Consider the following 26,504-nt stretch of genomic DNA (forward strand, 5'->3'; position numbering starts at 1 on the left):
GGTCCAGAAGAGATGCGGTGGATCCAAGGGTGGATCGGAGTTGTAGAAGACCTGTAAGCAGAGGGGACAGTGTTCACAGTCACTAGCCAGTGACCAGCGTGGCACCAGGTAGGTACCAGGCGATGTCGGGTGCAAACAGGTGAAGAGGTGTAGCTTGTCTCCGCAGCCACGTGGTCCCTGAAGGTTGACGATGTCCAGGAGTTGGTTCACGAGCTGTCCCATGCAGGCTCTCGCTGTCGGCGGTGTCGGCAACTCGAAAGGAGCAAACAAGCCTTGGCAAAAGCAGGAGTCGTAGGAATTGAAGAAAGCTGTTTACTCTGACCAGCAAGGTCAGAGGGGCTGCTCCTTTGGAGGGAAGCAGGGGCCAGTCTGGAGCAACCAGACCAGCATCGTAGTTTTCAAAGTTGGTCGCCAAGATGGCCACTAGCCAACGGGCCAGGGTCCGGTTAGGTGCGTTGAGTTGCAAAGTGCAGAGGGGCCCCACGCAGATCGTGGAGATGCTGGAGGGCTCATCTTTGGTGCAGATGCTGCTCGGGTGTTGGGCTTCTCAGGACCCAAAGCACAACTTGGAGGGAGCCTCTGTTGTCGCGCTTGCAGCTTGTCGAGTGTCTTCCAAGATGGCTGGCTCCACGTGTCTCGGTGCCTCCACGGGTTCCTTCTTTGCAGGGACTGTGGATCGGGCTGTGAGAGGTCTGGAGGTCCAGTTCTTGTCGGTCTCTGGGCTCGGGCTCCGGCAGGAGGCGGCGGCAAAGCAGACGTCGATTCGCTGGTTGGTGCTTGCGTTAGCAAGATGGTCACTCCCTGACCATAGGGGAGAATTCCTTCAGTCCTCTGTGCAGCAGAGCGTTGAAGTTCCAGTCTTCTTCTTAGTGTTAAGTTGATTCCAGGATGTCTGAAGTCTTAGGACACAGCTCCTACCCGGATTCTAGGGGCCGGACTACCTCCTAGGTCCCTCCCTAAGGGTGGGACCAGGAAGGGGGGTGGTTACACCCCCAATCCTTTGTCCAGCTCGCCCCAGGTCCGGGGCTGGTGTGCCCCAGGACCGGTTTGAACTGGCATATGCACCGAGGCTCCTTGTGAGCCTCAGGCATGTCTGATTCTATTCAAGCCCTACCTGACCAATACACAAAATCCTGTCTGGGGTGGTGCACGCACCTCCCCTGGCAGGAAACCCTTTGTCCACGTCTCCCAAGCTGGAAGGACTCCCAGCAGCAGGAGGGCAGACTTGTGTCGGTGGTGGCAGCGTCCATTTTGTGGAGCTGAGGCTATGTCTGATTTTACCCGGGTTTCAGGCACTGTCCATGTCGTGTCCCTCTAGAAGGGTGGAATGCTAACCCCGTCGCCAGAATTGGCGAGGGGTTAGTATTCCAATTCGTATGACACCTTACTCGACATGTTTTGATAAAGCCAAACCAAAGATAGCATTTAACCGTGAGGTTCATAATGCACTTAAGAGTATATGGTATGGCGATATCTGGAAACGGTAGAAGGAAGTTGTTCCGACCACTGCAGACAGGCTCAGCTCATGCCTGAGCACCATCTCACATGGAACCAAGCACTCTGCTTTCAGGATTGTTAAGGCCTGCCATAGGAGTGACTTATAGGTTAACATGTGTCCCATTTAAGGTTAGGTATAGGTATACTACACCTACGTAAGAGGTGGTTACACCAACTTACCCCAGCTGAGTGATCAGCCAGTTGTGTCAAATTGTTAGGCCAGGCCAGGGGTGGCACAATACATGCTTCAGCCCCTGGTAGGCCTTAGATACACCAATGCCCTGGGTACCTAGTGTACACTGGTACAGGGGCTCACAGGGTGATCCAATTCCAATTGGGTATGCACCTGGAGTGCATAGTGTCAATTTAGTAGAGAGAACAGCAGGCTGGGGGTCTGATTAGCAGGCCCACAGCCTCAGTATGTCAAAAACCAGTGAAGCATAAAGCAAAAATTTGGGGTGACCATAGGATAGCAGACCCTACTCTCCTACAGTTACTTAGATGGGAAAAGAGACACCATCTCACGTGCAGTGAGATCTTAATTGGGTGCCACTCTGGTGCACTGCTGATATGCAGTTAATTATTTTAAATCTGAGTGCTAGCGTATTGACCCTGGAAAGAATAAATCGGAGCAGCTGTAAGATCATTTTGCCTGTTTTTTCTGTAAAACCCCTCACCCAAGGCATGAGAAGTGATGACAGCTCTGCACTCATCACCTGCCTTGCACCGAAGTCTTCCAGGTTGGTGACTGGATCTGTTTGTACTGTGGAGCTTAACATTCTGCTCTTGGCCCTTTGAGGTAGCCGTAGTAGATCGACCTCTAGTTCCAGGCCATTTTCCGAACTTTTATGAGCTTTCATAATCTTGTCTTTCTTGAGTCACTTCTCGACTTTAGCCTTCCCAACAGCCAGTCGAAGGGAAAGCAACTTCATGAGGGAATTACCTCAACTCTCCTGTTGCAATTTTTCTCATCAGCTCTTTTCTTCACTTTCTCTGACTTTTATATAGGGCTGTCACACAAACAATTACCACCTATCGTTTCCCTAATACTCACATGACAGGCACACAATCGTAGTGTAAAACACTTTTGACAACACATCTACCTGAGCACCAGCCACGTTCAGGCGGGCGGGTCATATAAAGCAGACGAGATGACATGCAAATATACCAGTTCTCTACATTTCCCAACGTGAACTAATTATTTAAAAACGAAACTAAATTAAACAAATACGAGGTTCCGACACTGTAGAAAACAAGGATAAATTAATCAAAAAATAAAAATGAGAAACAGCTTCAAGATTCACCAGATTAGAAAAACACACACCGCATGTTTTTCTGTTTCAAACATTCCCCAAGTGTCCTTTCCCCACACAAAAGTAACTTTATCGTTTCATGGGCGACGTCTGAAAGTACTTCTTGTTTCTTTCTAGCTCTGCGTTGTCTCATTGGCCTTGTTCAGGACGCTCATTGGCTTACACTGTGAAGATGTCATGTTACAACTACTCCTAAGGTAAACACATTTTTGTCCCCCTACACCTTGTGCGCAAACCTCTTTGGTAAAACATTGCTTCCTAGTTTTAATTTGTAGAAATCATTGTCAGGCACTGCTTGCATTTTTATGTTTTTATTAACTGCACACTCCAAAAATAAAAGGAAAATACTTATGGAGTTGTTCATAACTTTAGTTTAATGTGTCTGTGTTGTGATTGGCATATCTTGTAACATTTTCTGTGTTTCCTTTTTGTGTTTACCATATTTAATTTGTAGAGTTTTGCTTGGTTTCTCAATAATGTTGAACGCTTCTCTTACCTTTACAAATCTCCAGCCGGAAGTTTTTGTAAATTCCAAGAAATGTTAGTCATTCGATCAAGATGTGGAATACTGTTATATAGGGGTGCCATGTTCGTTTTTTTTATAGTAGTTGTAGAATTTTCAGTGTTATAACATAGCAGGAAATTTCCTGGTTCAGCAAGCCATTATGCAGTCAACTTGCAGGTAGTTGGCTGAAGATCAGATGGTTATGAATCGACCAGTGCACATCTAGGAGGGAGTATCTACCAGTTTCCCTTATCCCACAACAGAGGGGAATTTTAGGAGCCTAGTGGATAATTAGCAGAGGCCAAATGGAAGCCAGATGAGACTAACAGTAACAGACGGTGGCATCTAGGAAGGAATTCCAGAGGGAAGCAGCTTGGATAGAAAGGCATCTGCCACCTTTCCCTATCCCACAGCAAAGAGAACCATTAGGATCCTATGGGAAAAGCATGAAAGAGAACCCAGTGGACATCATTTTTAGGAAACGTGAGATAAAAGCAGTTGTAGGAGAGTAGATAAGGGTTTTATGCATTATGCACTGCATTCACATCCTGTGGTTTAGTAGTTTACCCATGCCTTAGTGCAGCAGTTCTTAATCTGTGATCCAGGGGCCTATGGGGAGTCCGCGATGCCTATGATCTTCAAAATTACTCTTTCCAAACTCTTACCTCCTTTATCCCTCCTTGGATCACTCCAAACCTCATTTTAATACTATGATCTCCCAAACAGCCCTTCTAAATTCTTCCCTCACCTATCCAGCCTTTGACTCATCCCAAAACTCATTTTACTACTATAATTTCCCCACACTAATCCTTTTTGAGTTCTACAGTAGAATGCTACTTGCCTAAAAGTGCTCCGACGCCTCGTCAGGGGTAGTAAACGCTATATAAATACAATTACAATACAACACAATACTCAGGGGGTCTGCCACTGCTTAGAAAATTAAATAAAATTACCAGATTATCAAAGTGTAAAGAAATAAAATTAAAAATTGAAAACATATAAATGTTCGGTAAATGTTAAGGAATTTGCAATTGGAAGCTAAATATTTTAAGTGGATATCCTCAGATTGATTTTTTGGAGCAGTGCAAGTGCTTCAAACAAAATATAGTCCATATTGACAATGAGTGGCATCAATTGTATTTAGATAAGCCCCACCCTTTCTATTAAAATTAAATGTTTTATTTGTTATATTTGTTTGTGACTATTTCATAATTTGTTTTTTTGTTTGATCAATTGCTGTCTGTATTTCGTGTATTGTTTTGCAGTTCAAATCAGCGAAATTTCTTAGGCCCAGGTCCAGTAGTGATTCAGTGGGGGCACCCGGATTCAAATAATAATTCAGTGTGGGGGGTCCCCAGATTCCAGTAATGATTAAGTGGGAGTCCACAGAAGTCAAAATTTTAAGAACCACTACCCTAGTCTACTGCTCGTCAGTGGAAAGAAAATAAAAGACTAGGGAACAATTGAGAGTTGTAGTGGATTGGTGACAGCTGTCTAAATAATGCATTCCTCCAGTCTGAGAAGGTGTGCTTAACCTTTGACGTCTTGCTTTCGCAGGTACCTCATCCCCTGTAATCATATGATGCTGAGCCAGCGGTGGGCAGTGAGAGAAAGGGACTGTTACTCGGTGTCTGCTGCTAAACTCTTGGCTTTGACGCCTGTGTGCTGTGCCAGTGGAATTACGCTAACTCTTGGAAGCCAGGAGAGGGATTATATCCTGTGGTCAAAGGTCAATACAGGTACAAGCACATCTCACTTTCTTTTCAAAGGGCCTGTTCAGATTACAGCTCCCATAGTGAGATTTTATCTTCCAAAACGCGGTGTGCAGTTTCAGAATAAATTCAGTATCTGACTGATATTGTATTAAAAATAGTGTGAAGAGGCCCTGAGAATATTGGTTTCTTTGCACTTTAGTTTGACCAGCTAAATCTTCTGAAATGACAATTACTTAACAAATGGAATCTAGTTAATAGGTGAAATTATTTGGTTCAGATTACAGCCTTTGTGAATTACGTGGTTTGTAATAATGTGTCCCTTGATGAACCTGCTGAAATACCTTTCACCTGCTCTTTCATTGTCATCCATCTACTTTTATTCACTGACCCATCTGTCCACTACAGCAACCTTTAAAAATATTTTTATTGTTAATATTACCTCTTTCCCGTTTTTCCTATATTTTTCTAAGTTGCCAATTTTTACAGTCAGTTTGTTATTTGATCCATGAGGTTGAATTCTTATGTTTTGGTTTTAATATTTTAAAAGAAATGTTTCAAAGAAATAACTTGGTAGGCGAGGAATGCACTGGTATAGCCTTTTCTAAGTGAATTAATTGTTCTCTCTGAAAGGGAATGTTTACGGATTGCACTATATCACTACATCCAGAATCTTAAGAAAGTATTAATTCACATGCCAAAGGTTACTGGACAAGCAGTGAGTTGGCCTAACGGCTAGGGCGGTCGACCTCGAATCTGGGGAACCGGGTTCGAGTCTCGGCAATGACGCTGAACATCCTGTGATTCTGGGCAAATCACTTAATCTCCCCGTGCCTAACAAAAACAAGCATTGGCATAGCCAATAGGTCTCGCTTTTGGGACCTTTTAAGTATTTAGTTATGCAGCACAATATCCTTGGTGCAACAACAACTGTTGAATGGCAAAACACTTATAAGGTCCCAAAGGTGAGACCTATTGGCTATGCCAATGCTTGTTGCTGTTTTTGTAGTACTGCAATATATAGGGATGTTTATTTGTCACAGTTTACAGTTTGGATTAGATCATTGATGACACTATGGTTCATAGGATCACGATGTCTCTAGTGATAACTTCTTGCTGCCCAGGTCTTGGCGAGGGGTTCCTTTTCCGGTGGTTCTGCTGTCCTGATCAAGCCGAAGGTCCTGCTGCAGTTGTCTCCTCCCTTTGTGTGTGTGGTTGTGGTTGTGTGTGGGTGTGGTTGTTTGTGGTTGTGTGTGTGGTTGTATGTGTGGTTGTGGGTGTGGGTGGGTGTGGTTGTGTGTGGGTGTGGTTATGTGTGTGTGGTTGTGTGTGTGGTTGTGTGTGTGGTTGAGTGTGTGTGTTTATGTGCGTGGTTGTGTGTGTGTGTGAGGTTGTGTGTGTGGTTGTGTGTGTGTGTGTGGTTGTGTGGGTGTGGTTGTGTGTGCGTGGTTGTGTGTGGTTGTGTGTGTGTGGTTGTGTGTGGTTGTGTGTGTGTGTGTGTGGTTGCATGGTTGTGTGTGTGGTTGTGGTTGTGTGTGGTTGGGTGGTTGTGTGTGGTTGGTTGGGTGTGTGTGTGTGGCTGTATGTGTGGTTGTGTGTGTGGTTTTGTGTGTGCAAAGGGTATCTTTAGCACGGAGAAATAATCACACAGTATACACGTAAGGACAAGGCCAGCCTACCACATTTGTGGGAACAACCTTGAGAGATGTCTGAACTTTTAATTAGATTCTTTCCGGCAGTAACAAAACCCGACCTCCTAATGAATATCGCTGAACCCAGGGATCACGAGCATCCAGTAATCCACAGATCTAGGTACATGCGTTGCATGGTACCATTTAAAATGATGCCCAAGTGATGGGCGGCCAGAGTGGTACAACACCAGCGCACCAAACATTTTAAGCCTTTAAAGTATCTATTCTGAAGTAAGTTTACAATATATTAGAACTACCATACTTTGGCTAAACATCATATGCGCAAAAGGTGGTAACGTACTGAAATAAATCTATGCCTTTGAGCCACAATGCTGCAAGGCAGAAAAGCTTCTGAGTGCAATGATCAGGTTAATCAGGCCATATTTTTAAAACGGTGTCTCCTCCAAACCCCCTCCGGCATCCCCCCCCACCGGCAGTCGTTGAAATTCCGACTTGCTCGACTTTCTGGAAATTGATAATAACCTGGAAAACTCCGGCAGTCGGTACATTCATGGGCACCTAAAATGCTAATCCACCTATCAAAAAATAATAACAATAACGCAAATGACTGCCTGGGATGCAAGCCACTCACCTTTGAACCTCACACAGGTTAGTTAGCTAGTGGTAAGAAATTATTGGTGAATTCAAGGAATAATTAACATGAGGAGAGAACTTTAATCTCTAAATTCTAGATCAACTTCCTTGTACCTTGAATGATTAAATGATACGACGGATCCGAAAATGCAACAAATCAACCATATTATTTTGTACCAATTTAGCACAAAGAAACAAAATTACTCATAAAGAGATAACAATATGCAAATGATCGAGTCACTAGAAGGTCCTTCAGAACAAAATGCCTTTGTCTGCTAAATAGCTCGATCGAACATTGATAGAAAATGGAAAGGTTCTGGATCAAGAACGCTGACTGGAATGTCAAATTCACCTGCCTCAAAATGCCACATTTTTCTTACACACGTAGTGTTAAATATTGCGCAATCGCTGACAAGCAACGTGTAAGTGGCATTAAAAGGCACACCGTTACACTGTAATAGATGCATATCGGGGTACAGCAGGCTCACTCTCTAGCAGGAAGCGGGATGGTTGATGTACCTGCTTCGAGGCTACTCGTCACTTGGAAGGCACCTGCTTGAATCCAGGCGGGTCTGCTTAGCCCTTTATCTTTCGGAGGTCAGTCCACTTAATACCACCAGGGGGAGTACGAAATACTGTTACTTGGCTTGAACACTAAGTGGTTGCAACATGAAACAAGTTACTAGAAGAATGGAATTTTACAGTAGGAAGCAAGCCTTTCTAGGATGAAACTCTTTAGTTAAGGAAGTATTATGCAACGGTTTGAGGCAGGCACTAGCAGCCATAATCCAGTTCCTGTTGACCAGGATTGCAACATCTCATTTTGAAACAAGGAAGTTAACCGCGGGGCCAAAGTGAAAGTGATCGCAGGGGAAAAATGCTACCGCCGGCCACAGCTTTCAGTGCATGTGCGCGAGTGGTGCGGGCGCAGCAGTAATCACGCTATATGGCGACTCTGCTCAAGCGCGCGCCCGCGCACATGCACTGCAAGCTGTGGCCGACGGCAGCATTTTTTGAAGCCCTTACTTAAAGTCTCGCCAGACCAGCGCAAGCGCTGGATCAGGCGAGACCTAATAATGAAAGGACGTCCGCCAATTTCAGGAATTTGCTGCATGCTGCCAAAGCAGGGCCAGCAGAGAAGCAACACAACTTGCATGCATTACAACTGAAGGAGAAAGAAGATGACATCCAGGTACAAAGGAGAAGAAAAATATCACTCCTCCACGAAAGGCGCTCAGAGATCACAGTCTTCGCGTGCCATTTGTGTGGGCCTAGCCACCTTTATTAATGAAGTTGAGAGATCTTCAGCAAATCAAATGATGGGGTGAAGAACTAGAACTTCAATGACAGACCAGTCAACGAGTGAACGAGCAGGCAGCGCAGTCGCAACAGATCAGTTTCTGGACGTTCATCAACAATTCTAGACCTGAAGGGAAGCCGCTGAACATTGTTCCTGGAGAAACACCACATTTATCTGGGGGAAGAGTCTGCTGAGAACTGGGGAAGCTTGATGTAGAGGAGAACATCTCAGGCATGTTCACGGACGGACTGTGAGACAGAGTTTAATTCCAAAAAACCCACTTGTCAACAGAGATACAATATTGGATGAAAACATGTATGGCCAGTGGGCTCAAGGCTGCTTCTTAAGAATATGTGGAACCCTGCCTCTATTTAAGAGGAAAGGACACAAGCCTAGGCCAAGGAAAAGTGTGCATCAAAAGTCCACTTAAAGCCTTAATCAATGACTTCAGGACTTGGTCAAGGTTGAGGGAAGCTAGCAAACATAAATACAATAACTTATTTAGCACATCTCTGCTATTCTTTTTTTTTTTTTTTTTTTTTTTTTTTTAAAAAACCTTTATTTGTGCATAGTAAAAGAACAAATACGGGCCTACAACCATCAGGCCGGCCACAATACGGTTGAGCACAGAGACAAACAATACATCCCCTGTGCGTCAAGGTCAAGATTAGCAACGATTCAGGATTCATACACTGGAGGGATCCTTGACACCGGGGGAAGGAGAAGTGAAGGTTAATTTTAAGGTTTTCAAAAAAAAATTTTTATCGGGAAAAAAGTCAGTAAAGGATAGAAACAAGGAGATTCGAGTCCGCAAGTCGGCTTCATACACTGGAGAGCAGCAGCATCATTAAAACAGCCATAGAAAATCTCATACAGTAAGGCGATGCAATTAGATAACAGGATCATCACAGTAGTAAATACGCACCCCCTAAAAGCCGCCCCCACTCAATCCACCCCACACCCGGACCCCGAATCGAAACAAGTATAGCGCAGAGACATGAAAGAAAGAGGCCCATAGAACTAAAAAAGAAACAGTAAATTACCCCCCCACCCTACACCAATGCGGAGGCTATGGCCTACCCCCCCCCCCAGCATAGTGCCTGTCGCCCAATGAACCCGAAATATAGACGAGAGAGAAAGTAGGAATAGAGTAAAGAAACTAAGAGAAGAAAGAAGAAAGGAGGCGGGGAGGAGCCCACGTATCCTCAGGAGCGCCCGACACCACCGGCCAACCAAGCCTCCACACACTGAAACCCCACTACACCCAAAGGCGGTCGTGGGAAGATAGCATGTAACACCACGGAAATGAAGGCAGACAGATCGCGACGAGTGCGCACAACATAAGTAGACAATTCCAGTCCCAGTCCAGCCCGGCCGTGAAGCCATGATGATAGAAAGTAATCTAGCCCTGGCCCGATCGCGGGCGTACGATTAGACCCGCCCCCTCGTGAATGCCCCGCATCCCGAACAGACAAAGACAATATGGCCACTGGGGAGAAGATGGAGAAGTAGAGTCACAAAATGGCCGCCGATCATCTATTGAGGTCCCCTTGCACACCATATAAAATCCAGACCTGGCTTGTAAAGTACATGGGTTCCACATAAAAGGAGTCGTAGGCCACCGTGAACAGTTCCTCGAGGTCGCCAGGTGTAGTTCAGCTGGAAACTCCTGCGGGCACGGTGAGGCAGGCAACAACAAAGCAGGCAGCAATGACCGGGGAAACAAAGTATCTGCCATTGAGCAGGAGAGCGATTGATCCTGAGCGCCGGGAAAGCCAAATGCAGACACCAGTGTAGCACCGTTATACCCAGTCGTTGCTTCCCCGCAGGAGGACCACAGCACTGGCAGACTCACGTCTTGTTGATCACAAACGGGGCGCTCACGGCCCGCAGCAGACCGTGTAGAGTCGAACCGCTCACTCAGCGTTTGCAAGCCGACACACAATTGCAGACGAAAGTCCCGCAGGGCAGCCAGAACGGAGCCGTATGTCAGCGGAAGCTGCGTCCCCCCAACGGCAGCAATCCGGGACGGCACTGGGGAGCTGGAGTCTGGTAGAGGGAGGGCGAAGCGGGCAGCGGGCGAGACCGGAGCATCACCCCCCCAGCAGCGAGCAGGCAATCAGCGCCATATTTTACCGTTGAACGGTACCGTGGCCAGGGGGGGGATCGTGACAAGGAGGCAATTCCCAACAGGTCTGCGCCGCAACAGGTGAAAGCCAGCAGTCTCTTCCCCTCCCTCAGGCTCTCTTTGCAGCCGACTAGACCATAGAAGAAGGGGGTCTGCAGCCTTCTACAGCGTGGTCCACAGAGCGGGGTAGGAGACCCGCCACACCGGGGCTTACCCTCTGGCTCCAGCCCATCAGATGCAGGGTACAGGAGGTGTCCGGGCGTCTCTCTCCCGGCTCTTCTGGCGACCGTGCGTGGCGTGAGGCGGGATCGGGACCTCGGGCTCAGATTTGCACCAGCGGGTCCGGTGACTGCAACGATTCCAGGGGGCCGGCCGAGGCCACAGTAGAGCAAGGGTCCAGGGCGGGGAACAAAGGCACCAAAAACTCCGGCATCCGGGCGGGCTAAGACTTCGGGAAAGCGGCGGCGCAGTCAGCGCGTCGTCGCACGCGTTGCACCTCGAAAATCGGCAAGGATAGGAATCAGGATGATAGTCCGAGGCCAAGGGCCGACGGAGCCGGGCGCTCAAGCGACTGCTCCGGTCGCCATCTTGGCTCCTCCCCATCTCTGCTATTCTTGATAGTGGAAACGTAACCTCCTTCATACGTTTACCAGGAAAATGTGGCCTATTTACCACTGTCATATGGGACTATCTCCGAATTACAAAGTCAAAGGAAATCTAGTAAGAAACCTATAAAATGGAAGAATGCACTAGAAGATAATAAACAATTTGACATGCTTCTTCACACAGACAAAAGCATCCCATTTGAAAATTAGTTTGTAAACTACAATTTCGAAATATCCAACGCGTTGAAAATACAGCCTTGGAGTGCTTAGATATTCCCAAATTCAACAGAGGCAGGTAAAAAAGGAAAATCAACATTAACACGCACCATATCCGGGTAAGAGGAAGTGCTTACAACTCAATAATCATGGCACCTGCTGGAAGTGCCTAAAACCGAACAGTGCTTGCACTGTATCCTTACATGGACAGAGTGGGTAACCACCCATTTTACTCTCTCAAAGTAGCCATTGTTTGGGTATCGCCATATAAATGGCTCATGGTGTCATTTGGAGTTTGGCACATGCGCTGACCGCCGAACTCCCATCTTGTGCCCTGTATTTAGAGAAGAGCGCTGCACCAGATTTCTGGCACTAGATCCACCATGACTCCCTTGCCAGAAAAGTTTGATAAACAGGCTGACTGCCACAGGGCGACAGATCGGGTTTTCAGAAGGTCCACTCTCTGCAAAGTTCTGATTTGGATGCAATAGCTTCGCTAGCGGGTACGCTAAAGGCTTCACTAGCGGCTACACAAAAGGCTCTATAGAGCCCAACGAGGCAGGAGGGAATCTTTAACTAGGCCATCGGTCTTTGCGGACCTGGCAGACCTGCCGGCCATAGCCTAAATGGCCCTCTGGAAGTCTTCGGTGTCAGTAAAAAAAAAAACAAGCATTGGCCGCGCGGCCGTAAAAGTAACGGCCGCGCGGCCGTGAAAGCAATCACGATCAAAGCGAAAGTGATCGCGATGACACGATCACGAGGACGGCACGCGCTGCCTGGTAACGTGAGTGGTGCGCACGCAGCGGTGATTGGCGGCTGCGCGCATGCACGCTAGCGTGAACGCAAGCGTTAGGCCAGCGAGGTCTGGTCGCGCTTTGGAAACCCATATAGAAAATGTCTCTCCGAGCAGCGCATGCGCTAGCTCAGGCGAGACCTAATGAATGTGTCCTCATGTAACGCAACTGGTGCTATGTAAAGCACTCTGATACCCGATACCTTCGGGTCAAGTTTGCGCTATATAAAACTCCGTTAAAAATAAAAAGCAGTAGTGAACATCAGTCCTTTTGGAAAAGCAGATTGAAACCAAATATTTTCTGTAAATTGCAAAGCTCAACTATGAGAGGTTCACTAGGTGAGATCTTTCATGGGGCAGCGGCCAGGTAAAAGTCATTTTTAACAGACTGTCCATACTTTCCATTACAGTCTACTACACAGATCTAAAAAATAATTGTGCGCTAAACAACTGAAAAATTCAGAAGGTTGTATACCTAGGAACAATATCAATAAGTACATCCAGGTCTAAAGTCTAAACTCCTCATATTTTACTAGCAGAAGTTTGATATTTAAATATGCAAGGCCATTTTATTTTGGCCCTTACAGTATAACATATTTTGTAGCACATGCCAGAATTTACTCTGTATACATTCAAATATAGATGATGTGCAGTTCAATAAAGCAACTGTCACTATATTATAATAGGAATATTTCTTGTTACCAAAGTGTTCCAAGACCTTCTAGGCCAAAACTGCTAGTTTGCCCCTTCATAGCATCATCCAACCCATAGGCAACTTGAACTGTCCTGATTATGCACTGTGTGAGATCCCTTTGTCCTGTCTCCTGAGACCGAAAAAACCCTCAGAAACGTCACTGAAAATACCTGTCTTGATATTCGGGTCTACCTTGGGAAGGAGCATATTAATTTCTACGCTTCCATGACAACCATATGCATTGCAATTCTGTTATTCCCTCCTTTCCCTCTCTTCATGGCACAGCATTATAAAATTATTTTGGCTAGCTGTGTCCCAGGTGGTGCAAGTCAAATGCTGGCTGGCCATCTTCCCTGCTGTCATGCCGTTGACTAGCTTCTGCTCTATAATGTCCAACAAAAACCCAACCGTGTTCTTACACCTTTGCTGAGCCATAACTAGACGTATTTCTTGTCAAGGGGACTGGGGATCCATTCATGAGCTATAAAAACATTAGCCTATTAGCTGCCATTGGCTCTGTGGTATAGGGACGCCCACTATTCTGCTTCTGAAGCCAACCTAGAGATTCACATAAATGAGATCGTGCATTATCCATAGAATGTTCTGTGTCTGGACTGTGCCGTACCGTGGACGTAATGTTTAATCTCAAATTCTGAATAATCAATGCCTCTATTGCTTCACAATGGAAACACCAGTCTAATTGTATATTGCAATCAAAACTCTGGTTAGCCCAGGCTGTTACTTGCAGATATGCAGCTACTTGGAAATAGTGTAGAACGACTGTGCTGTGTCCTCTGGCTGACCACTGATCTGACCAATTGTCAGTACCTCATGGTCCATTTCGGTAGATGCCTATTCCTATCAAACCTGGCATAGCCGTGTAAATTTCCACCTGAATGCCAATTGTGTGTCTAGGTACTCTTAAAGACACACCATTGAAATCATCTAAAAAAAATTAAAAAAACCTTTGTCTTACAATCTTCTCTCACCCTTTTAGAAATTCTTGCTCTGTGATAAGAATGTTATACTCGTTTAATGCCTGAGCAATTACTCTTTGTTTTTTTAAAATAGAAATTCTTACTCTCTGATTAGGGTATATATTCTTTTTTTCCATTGGCAGCATGATTTGTCTGTACACTACAACTTTAACTGCGAAATTCAGTTGCCCAGACACTTTCCTTCATTTTTATATGCCATGGTGATTACCAAAAGACATCAAACATTCAGTCTTTCAAGTTTCTCTCGTAGTAACAATTAGGCCTTTTTTAATCCAATTCTGTGTGCAACAATGACAGTTTCTGTGTGTAGCTTCTCTTTCTGGCCTTGGGCAAATCCGTGACATAGAGAACAATTCCCTGCTTGTGATGCAAGTATCCACACCAAATGGATGACCTGGATGCTTTATCTACACCCATCTATGACATGGTTAAAGATGATAGAATCCCATGTGTCAGTGCACACATTTGAGAAGGTCCATCAGTGCTTACATACTACTCCAGTAATCTTTCAAGAGAAAGAGATGCAGCCCTCAGCCAGGGTTTCCCCTTGGGATCAGATCCAATATCGGACTCACCCATAGACACCTTGGACATAGAAAGAGACATAGAAAGAGGACAGGGAGTTCAATAATGTGATATTCCTGACCTCAGGTGACTCAGGGGAAGTGTTTTGCCTGCAAAGAACTTGTTGGACATTGATCTAATCGACCTCCCTTGTGAATTGGCTGGTCTGGTTGGCAACTACCACGGGACTAGAAAGACCTAAGAAGCTCTGGAGAGAGTTATTTCTACAAACTTTAAGGGATTCAAGGAGTGGTGGTTATTCCTCTCCTCCTTTCTAGGCTTATATCATGCTGTCAGCCAGAAGCCTAAAGGTGCCCAGGGAAGTGTAGGTCGGATGCCAGCCACTGCAATGCCTTGTGCTGGAATCATGATTTGCATGTGCTGTTTTGTATTATGCCATGAAACTCTGGCCTGCCTCCTGATGTGGTTCAACCAGATGTTTTAAGACCTTTATGATTTTTGGTCTGCTGTGAGGTACTGCTAATGCTCACCCACAGAATGTAAAACATTTTTGGGTTTTCCTTTTTCTGGGCCCGGGAGTTCTCAAAAAGAAAAGAAGCCTCTCTATGCTAGCTCTTGGCCAACGGATAATCCACTCCTGGTGGGATCGACAAAATTCCAAAGACTTGATCCATTATAGATAATTCTGTTTCTTTCTGTCCTTTCTCCTTGGATCCCTGTCTGCTGGAGGAACTGAGACAGTTGTCTTGTACATTCACCGTGTGAGTGCCAGACTGCCCATTTTTCCATCTCTGCCTCCGTTAGTCCTCCCGCCTGCCTCCTGTCTGACGGTTGGGGGCAAGGTTGCTACATCATCAACAGAAATGACAGGGCAGCCCCATCTGCCACCAGAGGTACCTCAAGTTCTACACGGTAATTAAGTATATTTCCATGTACACCACCACGCTCTCTATAGAGTCAATGTTAAACTTCAAGGAATCCTCGCTGACTTGGTTGTGTGTCACTCCTGAATATGGACTATGTTGTCACACTGTACTTAGACACCTACTTTAACTATGTATTTCTATCCTAATTTTGTGAATAAATTAGTGCTCATTAACGTCTCTTGGTTTGTAGTGTAATTGCTATAGTGATGAGGTAATGTGTCCTGCTAGATTTGTGTCCTTCTCCTGCTGCACTCAAAACACAAGGAAGGAGAGGAGGAGTATACGCCACCACACGTCGTCCCGAAGTAAACATTCCCCCACAAAAAAGGAATGGTGAAGAATGCAGTGCTATTTTTTGCAGTGTTATAAGTACAATTCACTGATACTTAGATTACCAAAATTCTGGTATGGATAGGGGTGGACACAGGACAAGAAGAAAGGCCAATCTTTTTAGAAGAGGAAGCCTCACTCACATAATGTGAGATCATAGGCAACTTCTTCCCACCATGGTAGGACATTGCCACCAGGGCGGACCCAGCCTCCTAGTGAACCCAATGGAGGGAGTTCTTAAATAAGATAATTTCCTGGACAAAACAGGGGGTTCCAGATAAAGTTAAAACTACCTAGAGGTAACCAAGTTTTCACCTTTATTAGTGGTAACCTCTGGTGCATCTAAAACCAACTACGTGATGGAATAAGAGCACAATGAATCGGACCATCGTCTTTTCGCCAACATGTTTCTGCTCTACTCTAAGTCACCTCTAGCGGTCGGGGCATTCGTCAGAGCGATGGATCCCAAGAAACTTAGATGAACAAATCGTCAATAGTAAAAAGGTTAAAATCATGCTCTAGATAGACTAGAGTGAATCCTACCATCCTCACCCTGCGGCTGGGTGAGGACAGATGATAGGTGTATCTGCACGATGTACCTCTTGATGACTGTGTGACTACAGGGTACATCGTCCCTCCCCAGACTGGATGGCGGGTATCCCCTCACTGAGGGTTTACTAGCTCTGAGACCAGGTAGTTTTCACTTTGGTCTGTCTAGTGCATGATTTCAACCTTTTTACTATTTGTTAATCTAGGTTTCTAGGGATCCATAGCCCTAACGAATGCCCCGACTGGTAGAGGTGACTTAGAGAAGGGCAGAAACATGTTGGTGATAAGACGATGGTCCGAGCCATTGTTCACTCATTCCATCGCTTAGTTAGTTTTAGATGCACCAGATACCACTAATAGAGGTGAAAACCTAGTTACCTCTAGGTACTTTTAACTTAATCTGGATCCCCCTGGTTTGTCCAGAAAATTATCTTATTTAAGAACTCCCTCCATTCGGTCCACTAGCAGATAAGTCTGCCCCGGTGGCTTTGGCCTACGAGGGTGGGGAGAGGTTGGCTAAGATGAAGCATGTCGCATTATGTGAGTGAGGCTTCCTCTTCCAAAAAGATTGGTATTTGTTCTTCTTCTGTGCCTACCCCTATCCATGCCAGCATCTTGGTAATCTAAGTATCAGTGAATTGTACTTATAACACTGATAAAAATAGCACTGTATAGCCACCATACCTTTATGTGTTTTGTGTTTTTTGTTTCTCCTGTTGCAGGCATGACAATAGGTCCTTTTCCCATCTCGTTTCCCCATAGTTTCAAATCGTCACCATGAGGCACATTCACCCCACTCAAATTCTACACCAGGGTGAGGATCAAAAATTCAAACTCCTGTAGGCATGCACCATCACCCATATAATTTCCTAACTACAATTCAGGTAGTCTGTTATAATTTGGTCAGTCACCCCCAGAGTGACTGTGATTGGGAAACTTCAGCTTCCCAATAAGCTTTATCATCAAGTGCCTGACCGTTGCTACAAAGAGAATAGACTAAAAAAGAGTCAACCAGTCATTTATTATTATTCAATAGTGACAGAAGTCAGGGTGGAGCATGAGCAACTGAAAGTAGGGCCAAACAAGAAGTGAAGAATTACCACGGAGGTGTGAAAGTTAAGAGAAGAGTGGGACATTCAGAGAAAAGGGACTCCAAAGAAAGAAAGAACCCTTTGAATAGAAAGATGAGTCAGGTATGGAGAAACAACAGCGAGACTGAGAAGAGGAACTATTAGGGACAGAGCAAAGACATAGGGTGGTGTGGAAAGGAGTAGCAGGTTAGCTAAATATTTTAGAACATAGAAGAGGTGTGGGGGAGCCAGGCTTGGGAAGAGCTCAACATAAGGGCTTTTAATGGTCCTGATCTCAACATGAGAAAAACCGGTGACATCCACGATCCTGGTATAATCAGTCACTCACTGTTGGCCCGATTCCTGGACAGGTGAAGTCTCTCACAGTGCGCATCACTAACCACCTCACCCAAATGGCCTGCTTGGACTTGAATAAAACCAGCAACAACTCAAACAACATTTCCAATTCACTTTTCAAGTGGTCATGCTCCACCCAAGAGTTCAGAGTTTTTCTAGGTCAGAGTACCATTGGCCATCAGGACCCATCTAAGAATTGGTGATCTAGGTAAGATATCTTCACATTGAGGATCAAAACAAATTGCCGGAGTGCTGAAATTGTGACTGGGGCTTTTGATCTCTCCCCATAGGATAGGCTTGCCCTTGGATGTTAATGTTACTCAGTGTACAGTGCTGTGTAGTCCACTAAGAACATTTGCAGGCCTGTCTTTGCTCCAAAAGATAGGTCCCTATTGGCTTTCAGTGCTGTACCTGGTTTAACAGCCCCCTGTTCTCCTTTATAACGATACAGCTGTGACTAGGCACTGTTTGATTACATGTGAATACAGTGTTGTACTGTATCTGAGTCCCAGACCTACTACCATCTAAGGCTGGACTGCTTGACTGTGATATCTTAGGAGTGCCAAGTGTCCAAACAGGGTCTTGCCTCTCCAATTGGCGCGCAATAATGCTTGAGGGCCCTGACTCCAGGATATTGCCCATTTACCAGGACTGACCAGGACCCAGAGAAGAGCCCTTACACTTGCAATGCCACTAGGAGTACCTAGGCGCTAAAATGCACTGATGCTCTGGGTTGGCACCATTCAATCGTAAACTCAATGTTCTCATATTTTGTAATAAGTGTTTCAATTATCATTTAAAACAACATGAAATTAAACAGAGAGCTAAATGATACCTACTCATCCCACAGTGATTTGGTTTCCTTCTTCAAATTTAAAACGAGCGTAGCAGAATGGTATTTAAATGACACACATTATGGAAGCTTCACAGCTACAGTCCTCTGGGATTCATTCCAAGTAATGATTATAAATCCACAATTTATTCTCAAAACGTGAGTGTGCCGTCGTTTCCTCCCTTGATGTCTGTTTGTGGATCTTTTTTTATCGTACTCTGTGAAAAATCTGTTTTAGATTCAGTGAAAACAAAACTAACTGTGTCACTAAATCACAATTTAAATGAATTAACATTACACCTGGTGGATAATGCAATACGTTATAATACATATGTGGCAACGGATCCATTCCATATGAGCTTCAATTCATAAACATCTGCACCTATGGAGGTGCTGGGCCAGATGTGACATTCTATAACCATTTAGCCTCTTTAGTATAAGATTATATATATATATATATATATATATATATATATATATATATATATATATATATTACCTACTGGCGGTCGCCAGTAGGTAGTTATAGTTAGGACCCTCTTACCATAGGAAAACCGCAACATTCTATTTTGAATAACTTTGCCGCCGGTCGACGAATCCTCGCGAAATTTTCAAAATAGGTGGGGCGCTGCGCTCCGCTCCTACCCTGAAAGTCTCGGGGGGGATTCGTCAAGCGGGGGCTGAGAAAAAAGGGGGGTCCCAAAACGCGTTTTTCCCATGCATTTTTCCATAGGACCTTTAGACACAGCTACAGCCCGAACGGCTGAACAGAGTTAAATGAAATTTGGCAGAGAGGTAGTCCTCAGGTCAAGGAAGTGCCTTTTGTAGGTTTGGTGTAAATCTGTTCAGTAGATTCTGAGAAAATAGCCTTTAAATCAATATATATATCTGAGCCAGCTTACGGTGCGCTTACGGTGCGCTTACCGTACGCGTACGGTGACGTGCGCGAGCGCGATTCTGATTGGCTGTTCGATCTAAGTAAACATTCAAATCGGTCGAAACCAGGAAGCGGCGGCCGCCATTTTCTCTCTCGCACTCTGAGGGGGGCTGCAAAAACCAAGACAAAAAACATCTACAGGGGGAGTATATTCAGTTCTTAACCACCCAGCATACATATATGTGTCCCCATACAACCCCCAAGGGCAAAATTTTTTTTTAATATTTTTTCGAAAAATCACCGATTACGCTTACCGTACGCGTACGGGTAAAAATTAAAAAAAAAAAAAAATTATCCACACTTTCCCCTCCCCGTGTGCAAATGGTACCCGTAGAGCACCATTTGGTCATCGTATATTTATAACAAAGCAAAGTACAAATGAATAACTTTCACAACGAAGCGCATAATATGTCCCCCATGTGCGCACGGTGCGCGAAGCGCATCGTGCGTACATGGCCCATCCCGCGTAACGTGGGCACGCGGTGCGCGCAACTCACAGCGTGACCACCGTGCGTGCACGGCACTAACTGCGTAAAGTGGGCGCGCGGTGCGCGAAGCGCACCGCGTGCTCACTGTGCGCGCACGGTGCGCGAAGCGCACCGTGCGCGCACGGAACGCACTGCGTTAACTGGGCGCGCACGCCACGAATGGCGTAAAGTAACTTGGCATTTAAAAAACCGTACAAATTCACTGAAAAAACCATAGGTTTCACACACGTTATAGTTAGGAATTAGCATTTAAAAAACCTTGCAAATTCACTGAAAAAAACATAGGTTTCACACAAGTTATAGTTAGCTGTACATTTCACTCGTAAAAAACCAATGAAATTCCCCGTTATAGTTAGTGCAGGCAACTATAACTCACGCGACCGCAATCCTCTGCTGATGACATATGTGTCTTTATGAAAAAAAAATATTTGTAATATATGTATAGCTAAAATTTAATGGAAGAAGACATGGGCAAATAAGTGTCTAAATACAGTATTAACATCAGCAGAGGATTGCGGTCGCGTGAGTTATAGTTGCCTGCACTAACTATAACGGGGGAATTTCATTGGTTTTTTACGAGTGAAATGTACAGCTAACTATAACTTGTGTGAAACCTATGGTTTTTTGAGTGAATATATATATATATATATATATATATAGTGGATCTTGAATAACGTTTTCGAAAGCAACATCGCATTAATGCAGGTCAATTTGTTCAAAATTGACCAGCCTGGTGCAAAAGACAGCCTACCTCTATATCTGCTTTGAATTAATTACAATAACATGTTAAAGAATTTAGGGCCAGATGTACGACGTGCAAAATAGCGCCTCGCAAATTGCGATTCGTTTGCAACTCGCAATTTGCGAGGTGCCATTTGGCATGTATAACAGTGTGTTTAACACTGTTTGCGATTCCCAATGGGGTCGCAAATTGCAAGGCTCATGAATATTAATGAGCCTCTCGCAATTTGCGGACCCATTGGGAATGACAGGCCCTCCCATGGATGACGGCCTGCTGGGCTCAGCAGACCACCATCTCTGGGACTGCTTTTAAATAAAGCAGTTTTTTTTTAAATGCAGCCCGTTTTCCTTAAAGGAAAATGGCATGCATTAAAAAAAAAATTTAAAAAAAATGAAACCTCTTGTTTAATTTTTTAAGGGCAGGTATTTGTTCCTTGGACCACTGCCTGCCCTTTAAATAATTTTTAGAGACAGTCACAAAGTAGAAGGGTTCTCCTAGGTACCCCTTCCAAATTGTGACTGCATTACCACCCTCTTGATGAGGGTGGTAATTTGCGAGTGTTTTGCGACCGCAAGTGCGGTCGCAAAACATTCATACATGGAGTTGCGGTCGCTATTAAGAAGGGAACGCCCCTTTCTAATAGCGACTCACAATTGCTAAATAGCGAGTCGCAAATAAATTGCGACTTGCTATTTAGGAGTTGTACATAGCCCTTTCACATTTTGCATGCGCAAACGGGTTGCAAACCCGTTTGCGCATGCAAAATAGGGTCGTACATCTGACCCTTAGTGCTGTATGCAAAAGACACACAATTGATGGACGTAATGCAGAACCAATCACAAGATTCACCCCCAGTCAAGAGATCTGGGTTAAATCCATCATTCTTTTGCTCACCATTTCACCCCAGTTTAGACCTGACCATATGCAGATCAGTCTTGGCCCTGTGCCTCGTACGAACAGTTCAGCCCGAACTGCCAAGCCAGGTCCTCCCTGGACTGGAAACAAGCATCCTAGGACCGGTTTCGGGGTTTCACACTTGCTTTAACACTTTTCGCCCTAAGTGGGATGGGTACGCCAAGACGTAAGTCCCTCGCTCACTGTGCCACTGGATTCAAGCTAGCCTGGCTGAAGAATGGTGACATACCCTGAACTGGTCCCAGGATGCTTGTTTCCGGTCCAGGCCTGGCAGTTCGGTCGGGCTGTTCCCATGAGGCACAGGGTCAAGACTGATTTGCATATGGCTGGGTCCAAACTTGGGTGGCGTAGTGGGCAAAAGAACGATAGATTTAACCCAAATCTTTTGACTGGGGGAGAATGTTTGCATTGTCGGCATTCCGTCCATCATTTGTTTGCTAACACCTTAGTGCTGTATGCAGCAGAGGTTGATATGGATCGGTGTGATCAGATTTTGTAATTGTAACAAGTTACTATATGAAGAGCAGGGGAAGTGAGTTTTTCTATAGTTACTCTACATCAATCCCTTTCTGTCCAAAATATGAAAAATGTTCCAAAGAGTTAAGAACCCTTTGCACTAAATTACACTATTTGTGCCCTCTTTAAAATGTAGAGCTATAAACTGTTCAGCATCTAATTCTCAAGGTCTAATCCTTTGGCTGGAGCAGATTTCTGAGTTTTAGAGATTTCCAGAAAATAGACAGCACTCCTAGATTTTCAGGAGTTCACCTCAAGGGTAAAATTACTTATGCTCGGTGACAATTATTCATGAGTAAAAAAAATGGAAATGAGCATTTGTGCATTTAGGTCTGTCTTCTCCTCAATTAAAATATTTCCTTTGTTGCCTCACCAGTCACTCTGTATTCTATGATATCTTGTACACTGTGCTACGTCCTACATGCCTACCACCCTTACCTGACTCTGAAATTTGAGCACTCTGTGTTACCATTTGAAATAATCCAAAGTAGAACATTGGGAATGTCACTCACTTGCAGAAACAGGTGGTGGAATAAATGTGATTTGTTTTGGTTTAAAGACCAAACTGCAAAGTTTGAACTTTCTGGGATCTAAATATAGCAGGTGGTATTCATGTTCAGTTTATTATACACACCACAATCCAGTCATTGTTACCCCGAAATGTAAAACACTCCAGTTAGAGTGATTATGTTTGTATTGGATAGCACTAGATAATGTCCAGAGGGTATTTGACACAAAACATAGTTAATGTTGCTGAAAGCGCTTCGGAATATGCCAAGTTATTGTCCTTTTAAAAAAAAATCAAAGTCACTATCCTGAAAGGCCGAATACTCTGGGCATGAGTCACAAAGGTAAACGCACACGTTTGTGTAAGTTTACTTTCTTTCAGTATTCACAACACTATGGCGTTCAGGTCGACAAGAAGCATTAGCTTTGCAGTCAGTAAACTACAGGCGGTTTGCCTTTCCGGACTGCAGCTTATTGGATGCAGCCTGTTGATATTGCAGGTCACTTGGCAACAATTTCTCTTTTCTTTCTTAAATAAAACGAATAAATAGTGTATGCACCTCTACCAAATTCCCTAAATATGGGTTAAAAAATGCCCTTCTATTCACAAGAAGTCTCAAAGAGGCTATGTGCTTTACTGGACTTTTTGGTGGTCCATAAGCGTATAGGAGAGTGGCCTTGGATGAAAGACCTCCGATTGGCCGGAGGTGGCATACATTTTGTATGATATTAGAGCTGAGGTTTCAGATAGTAATTGCTGACGAAGATTGCCCTCAGATTCAACAGAAGATTAGCAATGTGTGAAACAAGAACTGAAAATCCATCGAAAGATCCACTAGCTTTTGTTTCACCTGTATTGATTGATGTCAGTTGTAGATTCATTTTGCCTCCAAACATGAAAAGTAATGGGTGAAATCACTGCAAGATTTAAAAATTAAATATACTGACTTGCATGTATTCCTAAGGTGTCTGGATAACTTCCCGAACTGTAAAATAGAGACAGCTAATAACTAAGACTTGACACAAACAAGTTAACGGAGAAAGGACCCAAATTAGAAAACAGAAAGTAAAATACTTGAGGATGAAGTTTACATTTGTTGTCTTTCATTAGAAAAATGTAGACCTGGGTTATGTTCTTGGGTAGAAATGCTGTGGTCTAGGTATAAGTGGCACACTGCGTTGGTTAGCTCTGCCAGCATTCTAGACATGGCTCCTCCTGGGTGATTGATGTGCTTTGCTGTTGTCTCATTGTCCACTTGCAGAAGAATGTCATTAAACTTTATATTATGGGGTCTGAATGTGAACGATTGCACCAGGATTTTTAAATAAATGATGCAAAGATGATCCACAACTCAAAGACCTATATTTGCTTTTCTGTTCCAGGACATCTTAGACTTCATCTTCTCTCACCCTTTTGAGCTGAGCAGGTACTCAATAACCCTATGGGCTCACACATATCCCACAGTCACTCTACCCATTCTGACAGGCTTGCCTGTCTGATGGTCACTCTTCAAAAGCCACACCATTCCTTCAAAAGGATTACAAGGACTTTTACCAGATGCTGTTTGGTCCTTTAACTAGAGTTAGTCCTCTCATTAGGTCCTTCTGCAAGAATGGGGCAACTTAAGCCCAAAAACGTCTGGGGCCATTCATGAATGGCATGGGGCTGCAATAAGCTCTGCCTTGGGGATACTCCTAATTCAAGGGACTTGTCAGGATACCCGTCAGGACCACCAGAGTTTAACGCCACTACTGCCTTCTCTGTCTGTCTCCAAATGCGGTCACAAGCAACTAACCTCATTAAACGTTCTCAAAGGCACCTGCCTGTCAAATTGATGTTCCAGAACAGTGCAATCAAATATACAAACACACACTCATACAAATCGACACCACCCCTTGGGCATACAAAACTGTGAAACACCATAGAAGCCGGAGCCTCGTCAATGCATTCTGTGAAGACCTTGGCAGTTAATGTTACTCCAGAATCTCTGAAAATGCTTTCATGTAGAGAAATTAAGTTTGAAAATATACATGAAATGACGTCATCTCCTTTCTCCGCGTAGGCAGTCGTTCACTTTTTTCACGGGGCTCCATACATATGGGGCACTCAGATTTACCCCCCCCCCCTTTGCTTATGAGTTATACGAGTATGGATTACTCAAACAGATCCGTGAACTTTTCTGGACGTAACACTCCTTTCACGCCCTCATACCCACCACTTATCTTACATTCAGATGAGTAATTTTCTGGCAGCGGGATGAAGGCTGAAGGCGAACTGGTCTTCGTGTTCTCTTGAGTCACATGTGTCTTCTGCAAAATAAAGGCCTGAATCCTGTGCCTGTAAATGGAGGACCATATTCTGAGACACATCAAACCTGCACATGTTAAACATCATCCCACGTGACCATGACCATTCCTACTGGTGCCTGTGATCTCATTCAATGGATATTAACGCACATGAGCCAACATAACATGCACATCAACAGCAGTCAGTTTCAATAGTAAATCTTTGCTGCCATCCTGAGCTGCAGCTCAACAGATCTATATGCACCAACTCCCCCGTACCACACATTTCCAATCATCGAATTACATATGGAACAACTAAAACAATTCCAAGTTCACTCATTATAATTCGGGGAAAGTAGGCCAACACACTTAGCAGAGAAAGCAATTCTGATTAGGCAAAATACCTAACCATAAACAGCTTGACAGTTACCATGCACATCACAATACAAAATTATAAGAGCAAATCTCAAATCGTTGCTGCCATGGAGTCAAATCTTCTTCATTATAGCAAATATACAACTTCTATGCTCTAAGAACTTGAGTAAAGGGCACATCAGTCATAGTCGCCTCTCAAAACCTTAGTTTCAACACAGCGTCTTACACTTGCAGGATTAATGAACATTTATCTCTTTCCACTCTGACCAAAGCCACCATGTGACGGATGAGGGAATATTCAGCCGTCTCAGGTTCAACATCAGACCATCAACTGACCTCTGCAGTTAGAGCTTCGGTGCATTGGACAGGACAGTTTAATTAGGAAATTCACTTGGGAGAAACTCTTCCAAAAGAATGTTATGGACCCCCTGTCGACCCCTTCAGAAATATTAAACAGACTGTAAATGTCTATGTAAGTGTGGTCATACAGACCACTCTTTATTATAGTTTGTTGTTTAACCTCCACTTCCAGTGTGTCCAGGTCACAGGAGTGATCTGTGCAGAGCCCATTACTTCATCCAGTCTGAGCCCAAACATTCCGGCATATCGTGACGCATAGTGGATGTATTTAGTGTCAATTATACCTGCTTATTTTTACCTCTGTTTGAGGGAGGCTGTGCCATTGTTGACTCTTTCCCCACCTGTATCGGTCATCTTCACATTGGGCTTTGCAGCACTAGGCACAGAGCTTTCACTGAAGATTCTCTGTGCCCCTGGGTCCTTCTTTTTTTAACCTTCAAAGGAGCCGTCTCCAGCATTGCAGGGGTTCCCTTATCGGTATTATGGTACCTGTGCTACGATAAATCAGCTGGATAGTACACAGATGGTCTGACAAACACTCGCCTCACGCTAAGATCTAGAAAGGACAGTCATCACTAAAGGTTAACAGTCACTGGTTGTGGATGAATCACAGTCAACCACACTCCTCAGCCGGATGAAAACAGAGTTTTAATTTCCAAGCCCCGCAAGGCAGTAGATCTAATGTATCCCCCACTCATACCTGTTTTTCCTCTCAATCAGATCCATCACTTTTTGACTCGGGA

General features: G+C 44.5%; 1 protein-coding gene across 3 annotated transcripts in view; it reads left to right on the forward strand.

Annotated features, from left to right (window-relative positions):
- FHIP1A (FHF complex subunit HOOK interacting protein 1A) overlaps positions 1 to 26,504 on the forward strand; it is a 389,114-nt gene that overhangs the window by 259,773 nt on the left and 102,837 nt on the right. For all 3 annotated transcript variants that reach the window (XM_085641659.1, XM_085641660.1, XM_085641661.1), the window contains 2 exons: positions 2,928 to 3,007; positions 4,873 to 5,054. In XM_085641659.1, the coding sequence (XP_085497785.1) occupies positions 2,928 to 3,007; positions 4,873 to 5,054 (262 nt within the window). The remainder of the gene's footprint in view (positions 1 to 2,927; positions 3,008 to 4,872; positions 5,055 to 26,504) is intronic.

The sequence above is a fragment of the Triturus cristatus genome, chromosome 2_2 (assembly GCF_964204655.1).
Source record: "Triturus cristatus chromosome 2_2, aTriCri1.1, whole genome shotgun sequence".
NCBI classification, from domain to species: Eukaryota; Metazoa; Chordata; class Amphibia; order Caudata; family Salamandridae; genus Triturus; species Triturus cristatus.